The sequence below is a fragment of the Rhincodon typus genome, chromosome 16 (genome assembly GCF_021869965.1).
Source record: "Rhincodon typus isolate 14 chromosome 16, sRhiTyp1.1, whole genome shotgun sequence".
In the NCBI taxonomy this organism is placed as follows: domain Eukaryota; kingdom Metazoa; phylum Chordata; class Chondrichthyes; order Orectolobiformes; family Rhincodontidae; genus Rhincodon; species Rhincodon typus.
The window spans coordinates 49,236,362-49,257,207 of record NC_063347.1 but is presented as its reverse complement, the minus strand read 5'-3'; the positions used below and the strand labels follow the sequence as shown (position 1 = coordinate 49,257,207).

General features: G+C 43.1%; 1 protein-coding gene across 1 annotated transcript in view; it reads right to left on the bottom strand.

Moving 5' to 3' along the window:
* The window catches only part of LOC109931684 (protein bassoon-like), a 430,268-nt gene that overhangs the window by 168,769 nt on the left and 240,653 nt on the right, over positions 1–20,846 (bottom strand). Inside the window, exons 4-5 of the mRNA XM_048606748.1 lie at positions 16,360–17,067; positions 9,757–16,290 (exon numbers count right to left, since the gene is read on the bottom strand). Coding sequence (XP_048462705.1) covers positions 9,757–16,290; positions 16,360–17,067 — 7,242 coding nt within the window. The remainder of the gene's footprint in view (positions 1–9,756; positions 16,291–16,359; positions 17,068–20,846) is intronic.

Below are 20,846 nucleotides of genomic sequence, written 5' to 3'. Positions count from 1 at the left end.
CGGAGTACCCAGAGGAAAACTACACAGACACAGGTAGAACGTGCAAACTCCACACAGACAGTCGCCCGAGGGTGGAATTGAACCCAGGTCTCTGGCGCCGTGAGGCAGCAGTGCTAACCACTGAGCCACCGTGCCGCCCCAGTGAAGTTTAAAGAACTTCAATAGATTATTCAAACACAATTTCCCTTTCATAAATCCATATCAATGCTGTCTGATTACTTTGAATACATCTAAGTGCCTGCTATAACTAACTTAATAAATTCCAATATTATCCCTGTGTCAAACGGTAAGCTAGCTTCCCCTAGTCTCCTGCTTTCTGTCGCCCTCTCCTTTTAAATAATGGAGTTACATTCATTATCTTCCAATCTAATGGGACTGTCCCAGAATCATGGGGGTTTTGGAAAATTAAATCAATGCTTTAACTACCTTAGCAGCTCCTTTTTTTAAGACTCTTGGATGAAATCCATCAGGACCTGGAAACTCGACAGTTCACAGTTTCCACACTGTTGCCTGGCATTTCGACTAATAAGTGCTAACCAACAACTGTCCAATACTTTCACTTCCCTCTCCCTGGATTACACGACTGAATATCAAGTTATTGCATCAAGGACCTGTTACTGACTTCAGCTCCACTGAAAATCTTTGCACCACAGCTCCTGTTTAAAGTTCCCCAACTCCAAAATTTTTTTTATTATTCATTAATGAGATGAGGGTATCGCTGGCTAGACAGCATTTATTGCCCATCCCTAATTGCCCAAAGGGCAGTTCAGAGTTAACAACATTGCTGTGGGTCTGGAGTCACATATAGGCCAGACCAGGTAAGGATGGCAGTTTCCTTCCCTAAAGGACATTAGTGAACCAGATGGGTTTTCCGATAATCAACAATGGATTCATGGTCATCATTAGATTCATAAATCAAGATTTTTTTTTTAGTGAATTCAAATTCCACCATCTGCCATGGCGGGATTCGAACCCGGGTCCCCGGGACATTATCTGGGTCTCTGGATTAACTGTCTAGCAATAATAGCATTAGGCCAGCACCTCCCCAATGGCCCACTTCTACCGTATGCCCAAAAATCCATAAACAAGACTGCTAGAAGAATGTATCATTTCAGAACTCTGCTGCCCCACTGAACATAACCCAACTCCTTTCTTGCACTGTTTCTTGTACGAAGATTTGTGACTCTTCCAATGCCAAATGTCACTTCAACAATTTCCAGTTTCATGTCCCTAACCATTTCCTTTTCACAATGATGTCCAATCTCTTTATACACCCATCCTCCACCAAGACAGTGTCAGAGCCCTCCAATTCATACTCAAATGGAGGACCATCCAGTCCCCATCCACCACATCCTGTTCTGTCTGCCTGAACTTGTTTTCACTCCATATGACTTATCCTTCAGCTCCACTCACTTCCTCCAAACAAAAGGTGTGTCTATGCATACTCACAAGGGACGTAGCTATGCCTTTATGTGAGCTATATAGAACGTTCAATATTCCACTCAAACCTAGGACCCCTCCCTCATCTCTTTTCCAACTGTGTTGATGCCCGTATTGATGCACACCTTCTGCTCTTGCCACAAACTGAAAAATATCAGTGATTTTGTTTCAATTTGTATCCTCTTCACCTTTCATCTTGAATGTTTAAGTTTCAACTTTTTTCTTCTTCTTAGACCAGATGGGACTCAGGTCTCTTTGTTTAAATATTTATTCATGAATACATGGAATATTCCAATTGGCATACATCTCAACTTTTACTGCAAGAACAAAGGTTTTATATTCGTTTTACAGATAACAAGCTTTGAATCAAAATGTTACACATTTATTCACTTCTATCTCCACCAACCTTTGTACGTTCACATTTCACGTTAGTACACATGACTGACTATATCTTTCAATCCTGTTCAAACTAATACATGACTATATTACCAATCATATTATTACATTTCAATATCTCAAACTGTTCATACATACTTTGCAATTCGTAGTAAACCACCATTGTCTATTTTTTTCCTTTCAGTCTTTCCTATTGGCTATACTGTCTAGATTTCCCTTTCAGTTCTTCTATTGCCTAAATGTCTATATTTCCCATTTTCCCTCCTACTGCTTATACTGTCTATTTTCCTTTCCAACCTGCTCATTCTTAGAATTTTCTCTGCATTTCCTCAACTTCCTTCTCTCAATGGAGAAAGGCTATCAGATAATATTCACTACAAACCCATAGAGTGCTGCCAAACCATTTCCTCACACCTCATTTCTATTGAGGACTCCTTTCCATTCTTCCAGTTTCTTCATCTCTGTCACATCTGTTGTATTGATGCAATCTTCCACACTACTGTCTACTTTTCTTTCCTCAATGATAATTCGCACCAAGTGTTGCTAATAAGGCCCTCCACCTTTTCCAATCCATTTCACCCATTTCTGCTTTCACCCCTTCCCCTCATGTCCATCTCACCAGACTCCATATTCAATGGACTATCCTCTGCCATTTCTGGTAGCACCAAACATATCATTCTCTACCATTCCATTCAGCATTCCAAAAGGGACTTTTCCCTCCATGACACCCTGGTGAACTTCTCAGTGACGTCAAATGCCGCTTTCTTTTCCTGGACACCTTTCTGTGCAAGTGCAGCCGATGCAACATGGGTTATTTTGCCCTTCCTGTTCTCAACATCCAAGACCTTAGATGTACCTTCTAATGAAATAGTAGTTTACATATATTTCTTTCAATTTAGTACACTGCATTTGCTGTACACTAGGTATATTAAATGCCACTTGGGGGAATACTTTGGGGACCAGCTTAATTCAGATCACAAGCATAGTTCTGAACTTCCCGTTACTTGCCATTTTAATTCTTCACATTGCTCCCATTCAAATGTTTTTGTCAATAGCCTTCTACAGTGTTCCAATTCCAAAGTTTAATGCAAATTCAAGAAATAACACCTCATATTTCAACTTGGAATTCTAGATCCTTCTGGACAACATCAGATTGTAATCTCTGCCTCCATCTATGCTTCTTCTTTTTTTTGCTTGCTTATCTCTTTTTCTACCCACATGATGCATTCAGATAGCTCAAACCCCATACGGAAACAACTTTTGTCAATTTACTATACCCATTATTGCGCTGTTTAACAATGAAATACAACAGAGGCTGGAGATTTGAAAGAAATAAAGAAAATTCGAGAACTTCAGCAGGTCTGACAATATTTGAGGAAAGAGAAACAGAGGTTACATTGAGTCTCTGTGACTTTGCCTCAGAACTGCCCTTCACCCTATCACAGACTTTCCCTATTGTTCTTCCTGCTTATCCCTCCTCCTTGGCACTCCCTCCCCTCCTCCCTCCCCACCCCCGCTCCCCCCAGCCCCCACAACCCCCAAACTGGTTGACAAGCTCTTCCATTTCTCTCTTCCTTCTGTTTCAATGAAAGATTTTGTACCCGAAATGTTAACTGTTTCGTTTTATGGATGATGTCTGACCTGCTGGGGATTATCATAAGACTGCAAGGTGTAGGAGCAGAAGTAGGCCATTCAGCCTATCAAGACTGTTCAATCATTCAATGATGAGGTCGGTTGGCTCACTGAGCTGGTTTGTTGTTTCGCAGACATTTCGTTACCGTGCTTTGTAACATCCTCAGTGCAGCCTTCGATGAAGCGTTGGTGTGTTTTCCCACCTGGTTTTTAAACTCTGGGGTCCGTTGAGATGGATTGCCTCACTTCCGGTTTTCCTTCATAGTGGAATGTGTTGTTGCCCTTTTAAATAGTGTTCGCACGCAGCTTCGTTTGTGTGTGCTGGGATGGTTACTATTGAAGTTCAGTACCTGGTCTGTGTGTGTGGCTTTTCGGTGTACTTTCGTTTGCAGTTCCCCATTTGTCTTGCGCTCTACCATGACGTCCAGGAATGGGAGCTATTTGTTCTTCTCCTCCTCTCTGGTGAATTTTATTCCAGTGAGGGTGTTGTTTATATGTTTGTGTGTCAAGAGAAAAATGGCAACAACATACTGCAGCAACACGGAACTACGCCAAGAGAAAGAAGAATACCTCTTCTAAGTGTTCAAGGATAATGGATATCCAAAGAACTGGGTCAGAAGATGCCTACACGAACAGCATCAGAAAGATTCTACATGCCCCGACACACTCATCACACTACCCTACATCAGGAACACGTTGGAACTCACCACAAGACTCCTACGACCTCTGGGCATCAGTGTGGCACACAAGCCCACGTCACCCTACGACAACTGCTCATCTGAACTAAAGACCCATTTCCCACCATGGACAGGACCAATGTCATCTACAAAATCCCCTGCAGAGACTGCGAGAAGCACTACATCGGACAAACAGGAAGGAAACTAACAACAAGAGTACATGAACAACAACTGGCTACAAAAAGACACGACCAATACTCACTCATCTCAATCCTCATGGACAAGGAGAACCATGACTTCGACTGGGATAATACCAAGATCCTCAGACAGGCTAGGCAGAGACAAGCACAAGAATTCCTGGAAGCATGGCACTCCATGAAGCATGCTATTAATAAACACATTGAACCCAACCCCATATACATTCCACTACGAAGGAAAACCGGGAGTGAGGCAATCTATCTCAACGGACCCCAGAGTTTAAAAACCAGGCGGGAAAACACACCGACGCTTCATCGGAGGCTGCACTCAGGATGTTACCAAGCATGGTAACGAAACGTCTGCGAAACAACAAACCAGCTCGGCAAGCCAACCAACCTCAACACCCACAACCCGAGCTACAGATCCACTCCAAAACCTTAGAATCATTCAATGAGATCATGGCTGATTTCATAATCTCCAACTTCACTTTCCTGGTTTATCCCCCATAACCCTTGATTCTCTTACTGTATAAAAATTTGTCTATCTCAGCTTTGAATGTATTAATGATCCAGTCTCTACAGCCGTCTATGGCAAAGAATGCCAAGATTCATAACCCTCGAAGAGAATAAATTCCCCCTTATATCTGTCTTAAATGTGTGACTCCTTATTCTGAGATTATGCCCTCTGGTCCTAGACTCGCCTACAAAGGAAACAACCTTTCCACATGGTATCCAGAATTTCCAGAATTTTGTGATTTTGCTTCTGATTTTCAGCATCCACAGTATTTTGATTTTCGGTTTAAATGGCTGATCCAGGTACATTTCTGTTTTTTGGTAATCCCAGAATCCTGAGGGGAGGAATTAGTGATGATAATGCTGTTGAATGTGAAGGGAACCCCCTCATTTTGGGGGTGGTTGTTACCTGGCATTTTGCTGCCAAATTGTCAGGTTGATGCCAGTGTTTTGGCTGTACTAGGACAACTAGGTGAGTGGAGCGCCTGATTTTGGATCACATATCTTCAGCATTATAGTGGGATGTTGTCAGGGACCATAGTCTTCCAGTGCTCTCAAGTATTTCTCAATATCACAGCGAATGAATCAAATTAGTTGAAGACTGTATCTATGACGTGTCCTCAGGAGGAAGCCAAGGTAGAAACCCAGTTCCAAGGTAGAAACCCTGAAGTACTGGGTTTTGTATTTTTCCACTTCTATTTATGTTTACTTACTTTCTATGCAATTTTTCATTTAGGAAGGGCAAATAAGTCCAAGACAGTAACAAAACTTTGGTTTCTATCTTCATTATAATGCCTGATTAGTGATTTATTATTCAGGAATTATTGTCCTTCAGACACACAGATACCACAAATATTAAATTTTGCAAGTTACACCTTGTTTTCAAGGGTGGAGGTTTTTTTTAGGTAAAGAAATGAAGCAGCTTACATAGGAGGACTATGTCATGCATTTCAAAAATATAGCTGTATTACAGCCATCAGAGTTCAACAAAGATAAATAATTGGAATTTTTCTGTTCACTGCGGAGCAATGTGTCAAAAGTGGTTAGTACAATTAAAAGGTGGCCAAGGCATATCTTCTACATTAAAGTGAAAAAATTGACAATGTTGAAATAGTTTTAAAAAAACTGTCATAAATGATTTGCATTCATCAACGCTGCAAAACTGTGCTATAATCTACTTTAAATCAGTGACACTTTGAAATATGATAACTTTATTAAGAAAATAACAATTATATATCGTTTTGCAGATGATACAAAGATAGGTGGAGGGACAGGCAGTATTGAGGATGTGGGGAGGCTGCAGAAGGATTTGGACAGGTTAGGAGAGTGGGCAAAGAAGTGGTAGATGGAGTACAACGTGGGAAAGTGTGAGGTCATGCACTTTGGTAAGAAGAATAGAAACATGGACTATTTTTCTAAATGGGGAGAAAATCCAGAAGTCTGAAGTGCAAAGAGACTTGGGAGTTCTAGTTCAGAATTCTCTCAAGGTAAAATTGCAGGTTGAGTTAGTATTTAGGAAGGCAAATGCAATGTTGGCATTTATTTTGAGAGGACTTGAATATAAAAGCAGGGATGTACTACTAAGGCTCTGGTCCGGCCACATTGGAGTATTGTGAGCAGTTTTGGGCCCCATATCTCAGGAAATATGTACTGGCCCTGGAGTGGGTTCAGAGGAGGTTCACGAGAATGGTCCCAGGAATGAAAAGCTTAAGATATTAGGAACGTTTGAGGACTCTGGGTTTTACCCGATGGAATTTAGAAGGACGAGGAGAGATCTAATTGAAACTTACAGAACACTGAATGTCCTGGGCAGAGTGGATATTGGGAAGATGCTTCCATTGGGAGGAGACACTTGGAGGAAAGGGAAGACCTTTCATACTGGAGATAAGGAGAAACTTGTTCAGCCAGAGAATGGTGAATCTATGGAATTCACTGCCACAGAAGGCTGTGAAGGCCAGGTCATTGAGCATATTTAAGACAGAGATAGATAGGTTCTTGATTGTCAAGGGTTACAGGAAGAAAGCGGGAGAATGGGGTTGAGAAACTTATCAGCCGTGATTGAATGACAGAGCAGACTTGATGGACTAAATGGCCTAATTTCTGCTCAAATGTCTTATGATCTTATTTCTAATGCACAATTTTGATGCCCCATTTCGTCCAAATGGAGGAATTATATATCACACTTTCATGTTTCTGATTTCTAAGCCAATGTTGGGTTAGAGGTAATTAATTGTAATAGCTGAGACTGACTTATCAACTACTAAAATAAAATGAAAAAAGAACAAAAATAAAACAAAAAGAACTGCGGATACTGGAGATCTGAAACAAAAACAGAAATTGCTGGTGAAACTCAGCAAGTCTGTTATGATATCTGCCCTAGTTATGCCTGTCTCTTTGTGGGGTATGTTGGACATTCCTTGTTCCAATCCTACTTGGGACACCCAACCCACAACTCTTTCTTTGGTACATCAATGGTTCTGCTTCTGTCACTCATCTGGAATTGGAAATATTTATCAATTTCACTTCCAAATTTCACCCCGTTCTCACCTTCACCTTGTCCATCTCAGACTACTCCCATCCCTTCCTTGACATCTCGTGTTTCCACTTCTGGAGATAGGCTGACCACCAATGTCTACTACAAACCCACTGACCCCCACAGTTACCTCAACTATACACCCTCACACCTGCTTCCTGTAAGGACTCCGTCCCATTCTCCCAGTTTCTCTGTCTCCATCACATCTATTCTGATGATGCCAACTTCCATAGGGAGGCCTCAGAAATATCAACCTTTTTCCTCAACCAAGATTCCCCGCTACCATGATGGACAGGACCTTTAGCTGCGTCCAACCCATTTCCTGCACTTCTGCCCTTCGCTCCTTTTCTTCCCTCCCACAGCAATCGGGTCACCCTGGTGCTCACTTCCACCTCCCAGCCTGGACATCCAATTGTAAGTCATCATCTCCGTCACCTTCAGTGCGAAGCCATCACCATACACATATTCCCCTCCCCTTCACTATCAGCATTCTGCAGGAACCATTCCCTCTGGAACTACCTTGTCCTCTCCTTCACTCCCAAAATCTTCTCACAGTTCCACGGGACATACCAAAAATTGAGGAAGGTGTAATACCTATCTGTTTACTTCCTCCATCCTCAGTATCCAAGGCCCCAGACATACCTTTCAGGTGAAGCAGTGATTTACCTGTACTTCATCCAATCTAGTCTGCTGTATTCACTGTCCACATTGTGGTCTCCTCTACACTGGGGAGACGAAATGCAGACTGTGTGACTGCTTTGCAGAACACCCACGCAATGTCCGTAAAAGTGACCCAAAGCTTCCAGTTGCCTCCCACTTGAGCACATGACAGTGTTCCCCACTAATGGTTATGTCTCTGGCTTACTGCAGTGTTCCAGTGAAGCTCAGCACAAGCTGGAAGAACAGCATCTTATTTTCCACTTGGGGTCCCTGCAACATCAACTTTGAGCTCAATAATTTTACTGCCTGACCTTGTCCTTCCTCTCATAACAATCTTTTACTACCCACCACAAAATCCTGGTCCTGTCATCACATTAGATGCTTTCAGCACAGCTAACGCATTTGTACCCACTCTCAGACCTATTATCTCATGATATAGATTACTTTCAACACAGTTTATCTATTCTATCCTACTCTCAGCTCTCATAATCTCTGATTCAGCTTTTGTCTGGCCTACTATCAATAAACCCCTTATCTGGCTACCCATCATATCTCTGTCTCTGGGCTTTGTCTCCAACTATCCACTCACCTCTTTCTTCTTCCCTCTCTTGCCCGTCTCCCCACACTACCACCAACCTCGTCTTCAGCATAAATACCACCTTTTCCTCGCTGTTTTCACTTCTGACGAAGAGTCATCAGGCTCAAAACGTTAACTCTGCTTTCTCCCTACAGATGCTGTCAGGCCTGCTGCATTTCACCAGCAATTTCTGTTTTTGTTTTCGACTTACCAAATATTTGACAGAATTCAAAATGAGAAATAGCTGCATGACCTTTTCTCAGCCTCTTCAAATTAAAAATGAGATATTCACAGGGATGCATGGGAATAAATGCATCCCCACCTAGTCTGCAGGACAGAATTATGTGAACACAATCCACCATTTACAAAATGTTAAATGAAGGATTTTTTTGAAAAATCCAGAATGACGACTGGATTTCGTCCACTTTGGCAAGCAGCAACTAACCATCAACTAGATCTTTGAATCTGTTCATTAGAAAAGAATAACCATGAAAAGCAGATTTCTTACTAGTTATTATTCACATTAGCTTTTGACTTCACAACTATTAACAATTCCCTTGTAATATCAACGAGAACCAATGAAGTTAAGTGAACGGTATTCTGCATGGAGGCTGTAAAACAAAACATTGTGTACTTAAATTCAACAGTTGTTCCTTGATTGAAGTCACGTTCAACAATGTATTTTGATGCATGCAAACTGTAAGCCACGACTGTCTGACTTAGTTTCAAGTAATGGAAAAATGTTTTCAAGGTTTATAGCCTTGTAGTTACTCTTACTTTATTGCATGGATCATCACATCAGTATTGAATTCCTCACTCTCCTATTTACGAGACCTTAGACATTTATTACAGGTATATATATCTATTATAAATCAAACTAACAAAAACAATTTGACATAAGCATGCAAAAAGTACATGTGAAGTCCATGTAACTTACTGTTTCTTTCAGGGTCTTCAGTGCCCCCCAAACTAAAACATTTTGGCATTTCAGAGAAACTTGATACCCTGATCAGAAATATACCAAATCAGATAGGATATGAACATTTTTCAGATGGTTAGATATCTTTAGTAAGGCTGTATTTCTGGAACACCAAACTTACTAATGCTATCTCAATTCATGCCGTTTCATACCTGACTGCCATGCAGGGCCTGTTGTTGTTGATGAGTGAAAAATCTAGATTTCCCAGATTCATCTGAGGTCGGGCTGACAGGCTTAGGGTCAGACATGGAGCGCTGCATCACTTTGATTGGCCGAGGCAGACTTTGCTGCCGTTTAGGTGATTCAGTGGTGAAATGTTTTTGAGGAGTAACGTGGGCTTTGTTTAGCTTCTCACATGAAGTGAAGGATGTGTCTAATAGCCGATGTGGGGACAGCGGTGAGACAGGCGAGTAGAGAACTTGTGGAGACTTTGGAGGCTGGCGAGTCATTTGAGGCAAAGGCTCAGGTGGGAGATGACACTGATATCCTATTTCCAAAGGATCTGGTTTCTTCTTCTCAGCCTTTGGGACGATCATAACTCCCTGCTGCCTGTTATTGGTTTGGTCCAGCGGGCCAGACGTTACAATCTGTATGTTAGTAGAGTAGGGATTAATGGTGGTTGGAATTGCAAACTGAGGGACAACAATGCCTTGTGACTGTGCTTCAGGCTCCGTTTGGCAAGCAAGACTCTCACCTTTGTAGGTTTTCTCAGGAGCAGATATGTATCTTACAATTTCCACTCGTGGGTCAGGTGTGATATGGATGGCAGGGAAAACTGGCCCGAGCTCATGTTGATCTGTCTGGACAGAGCAATCATTGACGGTTTGTATGGCAATACTTGAGGTCCCCTTTGATGCTTCCCGCTTGTGCTCTGTGCTTGAATCTGAATGCTTTGAGAACCTGGAACGGCGTCTACGAGTAGGTTGCTCCAATTCTCCATTGTCTTCATCGTCTGTCTGTACACTGCAATCCACACTCCGTTTAGGTCTTCTCCGACGGGATATGTAGTAGCCTTCCTCACCTTCCTCGTCATCAGTCTGTACGCTGCAGTCTGCTATTTTCTTAACCACATACTGATCACGTAAGGATGCATCATCTCCCTCATAAGCGTCCCTTAGCCTAGGCACTGAGTTGCGCTTCTTGATGGTTCGATTTTCCCAGTGCTCATCAGTTCGAAGAGACAGTTCAGAAGTGGATCGTTGTGGTGCTTCTATGAATGCCCTGTGATGTGGAGATACATATGCTTCTTGGGCAGTAGTGGCAACAGGGGCACCTTCCATGTATGGCTGGTTCACAGGCCAGTACTGCCCATTCTGAGCTATTGTTCTTTGCATTTCAATAGCCATTTCTGACATGCTGTGTGGATTGATCCTGCCTGAAGGGTCACAAACTGCAGGAAAACTTACGGTATTTCGTACTTTCTGCTCTTCCAGTTGCTGGTGCAGTTGCTGTTGGAGCTGTTGAATCTGCTCTAGTTGCAGCCTTTGTTGTGCCAACTGCTCTCGTTGCAACACAAGCTGGGCCTGCCTCTCCTCCTGCTGTTGGTGTAATACTTGCTGCTTGATGGTCTGCAGCTCCTGAAGCTCGCGTTGCACAATGATTTGTTCACTCTCCCGGTGGCGCTGCAACTCCAGGCGCTGGCGTTCCAATTCCTCCTGCAGGCGCTGATGCCTCAGCTTTTCCAGCTCTACACGTTCCCGCTCAATGAGCAGCATGTGGTCTTGCTGCTGCTTTCGCTGATGCTCTTCCTCTTTGTCCTCGTGCTTCCTCCTACCAGCACCAGTCCTTGCAGTGTCACTTTGCCGGGCTTCCTGTTGCTTTTGTTGCTGCAGTTGCTGCTGCAACAATTGCTGCAGTTGCTTTTGTAGCTGCTGTTCTTTCTGCTGTTCAAGCTGCTGTTCTGCTTGTAGCTGTTGTTGAACTTGTTGCATTTGTACTTGCTGTGGCTGTTGTATCTGCTGTTGCATTTGCTGTTGCATTTGTACTTGCTGGGGCTGTACTTGCTGGGGCTGTTGCATTTGTACTTGTTGGGGCTGTACTTGCTGGGGCTGTTGCATATGTACTTGCTGGGGCTGTACTTGCTGTTGAACTTGTTGCTGTTGTGTCTGCTGTTGTACTTGTTGCTGTTGTGTCTGCTGTTGTACTTGTTGCTGTTGTGTCTGCTGTTGTACTTGTTGCTGTTGTGTCTGCTGTTGTACTTGTTGCTGTTGGACTTGTACTTGCTGTTGTTGTGATTGCGCTTGATGCTGTAACTGTTGCTGCTGCTGGATGAGCCCAATGTCAGCCTGATTAGCATCAGAGATGAACTTCTGAGTCACGGGAGCTGAAATATTTTGCTGAGGAATACCACTTTGTTCCTGCCTCTGCGTGGTCTGGGCCGGCACAAGCTGACTCATATTTACACCTCCAGTTCTGACATTATTCCCGGGTGCCGCTCCAGACTTTCCAAGATATATAGGTGCTTCCCCAGCAGAAGTTGTGGGAGCAGCTGGAAACCTGTTTGCAGGGAGGTAATGGTACAGCCCAGGAGCTGCAGCAGGCATCCTTGGTGCAACAAGAGGGAGTCTGCTCAACCTGGCCAGTGGCACGGCTGTGATATTACCAGGTAAGTAGGGCCTGTAAACACCTCTTAACATTGGACACAAGATAGAAGCTGGCTGTGTCGTAATAGGGAGCGTGGAAGCAATTGGAGTATTGATTGTAGAGTAAATCATGCCATCAGGTGCTCTCACGGGAGCAGCTGAAGGATACATGTGCCTAATGGCTCTCAAACGTACTGCTTGCGGCATGTTGCCAAAGCCATGCACTGCAATACGACGTCGGGAGTCAGACAGGTTTGGACGATACTTCATGTCTTGTTTCAGTGGTGGCATTCCTTGATGGTGTGACATTACACTGTTTCTTGCAAGTTCACTGCAGTGAGCATTTGGCCCAGCTGGTCCATACTGAAGGGAATCTGAACTGTTTGTATATCGGGTTCCGTAATGATCCATGGAATTTAGGGCTGCACACATCCTGCTAATCTCGCGAGCAGTGGTTGCGCTGTATTGGGCCAAACTAGCCTCTTGAAAATTTGGCAAATCCTCTCGTATTGAGTAACCATAACCAGAATGAATATTAGACATTGAACTATATCTTCTTATAGGCGTGGGTTGGCTCAGGATATCTGACTGTTGTCTCAGGTCAGTGAAGGAACCATACTGCATTCCAAGCTCCCAATCGCTCCCCTGGCCGAAAGATAAACTGTAGGACTGTCTCATTGTACTCAGATCTACAGCTGCATCTCCTCCGGGCGGGTGATAAAAAGGTTCGTCCTTCATTAGGTTGTAATTAAGACTAGCTTCTAACAAATTAGAGTCTGACATGGATGAATGTAGTCGCCCAGAAAATACCTGAGGAAATGTTTTGTGCTCTTTATACAAATTAGAACCGTCCTGGTAAGTAGCCATGGGCTCTTTATACTGGTAACTGTCAACAGGCTCCTGAGCCCTGTTGTCATAGTATTTCTGAGCAATATTCCTGTCATCGAGCTGTGGTTCAGTCATTGCTTGTTCTGGGACTTGGGTGCCTGAATTAAATGACCCTGTGCAGCTACTAGCAAAAGGAAATTTATACACAACATCACAACAAACAGCCCTTTCTGGTTTGGCTCCGGTCAAATCCAAAGCATTCGAAGGAGTATCTTGCTTTAACAGCTTTGTAACTGTGCCAGCTGCTGTGCTATCCAGTTGCACCATCATAGTGTGTGCTTTCGCTCCCAGCACGTTTGCTGGAGGAGCAGATGGCTTTAATTCCAGTGATGCTTCTTGGTGTACCTGTGAAGTGACAAAGCCACTATCAAGAGGCACTGATCTTGGAATGGCACTAACACTAATGGCGTTATTAATGTTGCCCTGATTCACTAACATGTCCAGTTTGCGCACTGGAGTCATTTGGTTAGCTAAGTTAAATCTAGCAAAATGTGGCTGGATTTGACTAGTAAAACCTGATTTTGTTGTAACTGTTGCCATATCTGTATTGGTTCCACTTTCTGTTACAGTAAGGGGTTGGACCATTGATTCAAGCTGTCTTGCTTGTGTGAGACAGATTGCTGTGGCTGTGCCATGACCAAGATCCATTAGATTCTGGAAAGGATCTCCATATATTTTTGGTACTTTGGATTGGGAAATTAGCATTGATGATGTTATTGTTATGCCCACTGTCGTATTAGAAGTCGTATTTACATGCGGATATTCCTGCACATTAAGATTCATGATTAATGGCTGCACAGCAGTGGACTGACGACATGGAATCTGGTCTGATTCAAGTGAGTATTTTCTACTTTCTGTAGCTAAAGATGTCAAATCCATTCCATGATCTGTTATGATAACAGGAGGTGATTTAGTAGCTGTTCGGAGATCTACTATAGAGCTACCTGTCCTTGAAACTTCCACTGAGTTTATGTTTGCATTTGCATTCTGGTAAAACCACGATGCTTTGTTGAAACAGGTATTTTCCACAGGAACCACTTGACCAAGCACAGAAGTTGTGACAACTGTTGAAGATATCTGTCCTCTCTGAGTAGGCTGCATCATGGATGTTCTATCATTCTGTGATGAAGACTTGGCATACATGGGCTGGAGCTGCATCTGCTGTGGTGTTGAAGCAGGCACTGGCTGTGTCCAACCGTGCAAGGTTTGTTGTCGATTCAACCGAGTCGGCGAGGCATTTGGTGACACAGATGAGTTGATGGCTAACGGTTGGGCTGAAGATGAAACATTTGATGCCAGAGTAATGACCATGCACGTGGATTCGGGAGAGGATATTTGCCGAGTGAGTCGGGGTGACCTCGCTGATGTCTGAGTACCCTGAGCCATCATTGTGGAGGGTGATGAGGCCACGGTCACATTGGAAGGCAAGATAACTCTGGCGTTGGAAGTCTGTGTTGAAAATTCTGTAGTGGATTTACCACTGGACAGGGAAGTTGTTGATGTGTCAGTTCTAGTTACTGCTGTCTGCGATGATGGCGATAGGGGCTCCTCGGGGCTAGGAGTTTTGAAAAAGCTCCCAGGTGTCTGTGTGGATGTTCCATCAAGATTTGGTGCCCCATAAGATTCGCTGAATTTCTTACCCCCAGACAAATTATTTTGAGAGCAATATGGTGTTGAGATTCCCGGATCTGAAGGCCTGACTTGAATGTATCCCATACTTCGATCTATGGGAGAAGATCTTGCAGACATAGAGGACTGACTTACTATTGCAGTGGCCACAGTCACAGCTGATTTTTTGTTGTATGTTGTGTAAGAGGCTGTTACAATATGTGAGGTGTCGACCTTGGTTCCGATTGGTGTTGCAGTCTGGTCCTGCATGTCTCTCATAAAATACTGAGTCACCCGAACATCAGGGATGCCTCTATTAGCTTGAGATGAAATAAAAGTCATTGGTGCAGATGACTGGGTGGGACTTGTTCCAGGTGTAAGAAGTGCATCTGTTTGCTTTGCTAATTCTGTGTAAGCACTTTGCGCATCAAGAAGCTTCTTTTCCTGAAAAGACCTCTCAAGGTTTTGTAATTGAGCATTTTGTTGCTGCAGGCGGAGCTCCAGCGATGGTGAATGGGACAGTTTTGGAGTTTGTGCAGCAGTTTTTGCAGTAATCTCATATGCTTCTGCTTTCTGCAGCTCACCTGGTACACTTGTCTGAGATAATGTTATTTCATTGTTCGAGTAAGTGTAGACATCTGAAGATTGGTACTTGTAATTATTCTGCATGTAATCATCTTGTTGGTAAGAACTGCCATAAGCCATTGTCTGTGCTGGCTGCTGTGTCTTTAGCATTTCGGCTTTCCTCATCATTTCTTCATATGCTTCCTCGGCACTTTTCAATGGTTTTTGATTTACTGAAGAACTACTGGTAGTTGATTTTTCAGTTGGAGAATACAAGGACATAAACGATGGGAGGTTGTATTCGCTGCCAGATTTGTATAATCTGCAGGTTGTTATTTCAAAACCCTCAGCTTCTGAATCCATCGTGGGTGAATACTCAGAACAAGATGACCGATGGAGTTCTTCCATTTCTGCAGCTTGGCGCAACTCTTCTGTGGGAGAAGCATCCTCGATGGGAGAAAGATTGCTTGGCGGTGTTTTGGATCTTTCGCGTCTTCTCTGTGCCCTTAATTCTTCTTTGTCCCTTTTTGCTTTACGTGCTGTGCTTCGAATGCGATGTTGTTCCACCTCACGCATCTTCTCCTGCTCTCGAAGCAGCTCTTCTTCCTCTCGTAACTCCTCTTCCTCAGAAGAGTCCTCAATAGTTGGCAACAGAGGACCATGCGATCGATGTCTTGCCTTTCTCTGCTGCTTCACCTCTTCAAGTCTGTGTCTCCGGCTTGGACTACTGTCACTGTCTTCTTCCATTGAGGAGACAGAAGTTGGTGAAGTGCCTGATGAAAAAGTAGGTGTTGAGGGTGGCAATGTGGATGAGTATTCACCCTTTGATTTTTCATCTGGTGACCCAGTCAAACTTTCCATCTCAAGTTCAGGTTCTCTATCAATACTGAGGTCTGCTTCACTACAACCTTCGACATCTCGACTGATGTAAGTGTTTGTAGTATTCAAGTCTATAGTCTTGAAGCGTCGTAGCCCAGCTGGTTCTCCCACTGAATCCTCTTCTGCACGATTCAGGGATTCCCTGTATGTATCTTCATGTTCCTTCTGTTCTTGCCATGACTGGCTGTCTTCCTGTCCATAACCTTCCAGTGTTGTATCTTCGTAATTGCTAACTGTACTGGGATCCTGACGTTGCTTTGAAGGGCTTTGCTTATTAGACTCTGAATTACGTTTCTGACTCTTCTTTATACTAACACGTTTAACATGACTATCCAAGTCCTCATTTTCCACAGAGACATTATCCTCTTCTGCACTCATTTCCAACAACTGCCTTCGCATAAATTCTTCATCGGTTAATTCTGCTCCAGATTGTATATTCTTAGCATGAGGAGCTGATACTGCACTTCCACTACGGTCTTCAACATAGCCATGCTGCAGTTTCCTGCCAAATTCATCCAACGACTCCAGGCTTTCTCTTCGCTCACCTTGGTTTTCCAATTCAAAAGTGTCTTCATCCTCTTCTTGTATATCTTCCAGCTCTTCATCTGAACTATAAGACTCTGGAGTAATTGAAAGCGATCGGGGTCTATACCCCTGTCTTTGTTCTTCACTTGAACTTTGAGCAGTCCTTTCCCTTTCAGCTTTGTCTTGAACACTTTGGGATTCCAGCAATGGCCGTACACTGCTCTCCAACTTGTTAAATTCTGAAGGGCTCTTTGGACTCTGTTGCATTGGACCAGACTCATTAAGCTTTTGTGCCTCATGGTGCAGTGATGTTGTAATCTCACTCTGAGAACTCGAGATGCCATCTGACGAGTAGCCTGTATCACTTAAACTTTGTGGGCTACGTGACTGTTCTTGAGGATAGCCTTTACTCAACTCCTGAAAATAACAAGAAATTTATTGTAAGTAAACAGTTAATTAGTACACACACTGCCACTTTTGCATTCTACAATTTATTGTGTACAAACACAGCACCAGACTCCTGTGCTTTTTTGTTGAATAACAGAAATTACATGTGAAATCATAATACCATAAGATATAGGTGCAGAATTAGGGCATTCAGCCCACTAAGTCTGCTATACCATTTGATCATGGCTGATATGCTTCTCACCCCATTCTCCTGCTTTCTTCCTGTAACCTTTGATCACCTTACCAATCAAGAACCAATCTTTTCCTTAAAAATGCCCCTACAGCCCTGTGTGATAATACGCTCTACAGATAAACCACCCTCTGGTTGAAGAAGTTCCTCCTCATCTTAGTTCTAAAGGGTTGTCCCTTCAATCTGAGGCTGTGCACTCCTCTCCACACCCACTCTATCAAGACATCTCAGTATTTTGTAAGTTTCAATCAGATTCCACCTTCATCCTTCAAAAGTCCATTGAGTACTGACCCAAAGTCCTTATACACTCCTCATATGACAAGCCCTTCATCCCTGGGATCATTCCTGTAAACCTCCTCTAGACCTCCTCCAATGCCAGCACATCCTTCCTTAGATAAGGAGCCCAAAACTGCTCACAATGTTCCAAATGAGGTCTGGCAGGAGCCTTGTATGGTTTCAGCAGTACGTCCCTACTGTTGTATTCTAGCCCTCTTGAAATAAATGCTAACACTTCATTTGCCTTCCTAACTGCTAACTGAGTCTGCATGTTAACCTGAAGAGAATCCTGAACTAGGATTCCAAAGTCCATGCTTCAAATTTTCAAAGGCATGCCCATTTAGAAAATAGCTTACGCCTCTACTCTTCCCATCACAGTGCATAATCTCACACTTTCCCACATTGTATTCCATCTGCCATTTCTTCGTCCATTCTCCTGCCTTGTCCAAGTGCTTCTGCATCCTTCCCACTTCCTCAACAAAACCTATCTCTCCACCTATCTTTTTTCATCTGCAAAGTTGGCAACAAACCCTCAGTTCCTTCGTCGAGATTGTTAATGTACAACATGAATAGCTGTCATCCCAACACAACATCTGTGGAACTCTGCTAGTCACCGGCTGCCATCCTGAAAAAGACCACTTGGTCCCTCTTCTTTGCCTTCTGCCAATCAGCCAATTTTCTATTCATGCCAGTACCCTGCCCCTAAAACCACAGGCTCTGATCCTATGATTCATTCATAGAATCCCTATAGTGTGGAAACAGGCCCTTTGGCCCAACAAGTCCACATCGACCCTTAGAGCATGCCACCCAGACCCATCCCCCTATAGCCTACCTAATTTACACATCCCTGGACACTACGGGCAATTTCCCATGGCCAATCCACCTAACCTGCACATCTTTGGACTGTGGGAGGAAACCGGAGCACCCGGAGGAAACCCACACAACCACGGGAGAATGTGCAAACTCCACACAGACAGTCGTCCGAGGGTGGAAGCAAACCTGGTTCCCTGGTGTTGTGAGGCAGTAGTGCTAACCACTGAGCCACCATGCCACCCTAGTGACCTTATCTAGCAACCTCCTGTGCAGCACTTTGTCAAAGGCCTTCTGGAAATCCAAATAAATCATGTCCACTGGCTGTCCTCTGTCTAACCTGCTCGTTACCTCCTCAAAGAATTCTAACAGATTTGTCAGTCATGACCTCCCCTTGACAAAGCCGTACTGACTCAGCTCTGTTTTACCATACACTTCTAAGTACTCCACAATCTTATCCTGAATAATGGACTTTAAAATCTTACCAATGACCAGGGTCAGGCTAACTGACTTATAGTTTCCTGTCTTCTGCCTCCCTCCCTTCTCAAACAGGCTGTTACTATAGCCATTTTCCAACCCTCTGGGACCCTTAAATTGAAGGCTAACATTCAGGGCTCATCGAAGATTTGAACCTGGGAACTCTCACATATCAATTGAACACAAACCCTCAAGTGAGAAACATGCTCCTAGACCAACAAGCCAAGCAGCAAGCATTTGGAACTGCATTCAAATAAAAAATTGGTTCACATGAAAAATATTGACAGATTTTTGAGAGACACAGCATTAATGCTGTACAATAGCAAATGATAATACAAATTAAAATCATATCACATTTTGTCAATTACAAGTTAATCATTAGCACATTAAGTAGAAAAACACGTTTTTTCAAAGAAATGGTCTTGTTTGGAGCTCAAAGAGAAAAATTAATGTTGATATTAATTATGTTGATGCTTTACTCAGTGTAAGCAAGCTGTCACACATTTGAGTCTCATGGAGGTCACACAAATGATGTCTGGCTACCGAATGACTATCAAATCTGTATATATTTCCAATCAGTACTAATAATCAGTTTTAATGTCTCAGCATTGTAATCCTGCATTAAGTTTAGCTACTTACTTCCATATATACACAAACAAGAATATGGCATTCACAGTTTTGCTCAGGGAATCCTCTGCGCTCTCCCTGCACCAGATCCTTGTTCATCTCATGATATCTTCTTAAATCTGTCTTGCTCTGTGTCCTCCGTTCTTCCCCTCTGTTTTCTGAGCTCTTCCTCTCTGACTGCTTCTTGATCTGGACGCAAAAATCCCTCTCCTTCTCTGGTGTCACATGTGCTTGCTCTGTCTCTCTTTTTTTGTCTGTCTGTCCTGGTTTTTCTCTCCCATTGATCTGACTGTCCTAACCTGATATCCCAATCTCTTCCCTCTTTGGCTTAAGATATCCCTTGGAATGGAGAATGACTTTCTTCCACTCTAATGCTGTGGGTCCTGAGGTGGCCAAATAGTTCAATCTCTCCACTCTTTCAAACTCAACCAAAGCTCTTGACATCAGGTCTCCAGAGGCCAGTGGAATAGAAAGGCTGCCCTTCAAGCAATTGTGACGAACGTTTAATATATATCATTTTTAACTATTGGAAACTTGGTTTCTAAAGTTGATGAACGACATATAACTTTAAGTTTAATTTGTTAAGAAGGGGAGATGCAGCTTTAGTTACATTATTGAGTTTTGAGAGTTGTACAGATTTATCTCAAGTTTTTGTTTGCACGTATCTAAGTAAGGTCTTTAAATTTCTTGAAGTGAACAGCTCAATACATTAAGACCAAGGGTGGAAGAGTCAAAAATTGCTGCCATCTGCAATAAGGGGTCCCACAACACATGAAGAGAGAAAGCTAGAACCATCCAGATATTCAGGCAGATTCAGTGTGAGCAAGAAGGTGCTGTTGGTTTGGCTGTCTTCAAAAGTGATAGTTGGGGAAAGGTCCTGAATGTCTTAAGACAAAAACACCCAGAGACAGAAAATTGCTGGAAGATGGGAATACGAAAAACTGATATGTTCTTTGCTCTGAAAGTGTTTGGTAGTACGAACAAGAAAGCTCCATACACCGAGAAGCTTTAAAGTGAAGTTTGAGTACCTTCAGTTGCTGAGGTTAAACGGGCAAATTTTTATTTCTGATAATTGTAATAAGACCATTTTAAATAATGCATGTACAGTATAACATCATAAGTCTTTTGATTCTTTTGTGTAATAACTGTTATGTTCTTTAGTTGAATGTATGTCTGCTACTGATTTTGTTCAGTGATTGATCACCGTGGTGAACAAATAGCAAAAACAAAATGCACAATCTCTCCAAGGTGTAGAGCTGGATGAACACAGCAGGCCAAGCCGCATCAGAGGACCAGGAAGGCTGACATTTCAGGCCTAGACCCTTCTTCAGAAAAATTTTTTTGAAGAAGGGTCTAGGCCCGAAACGTC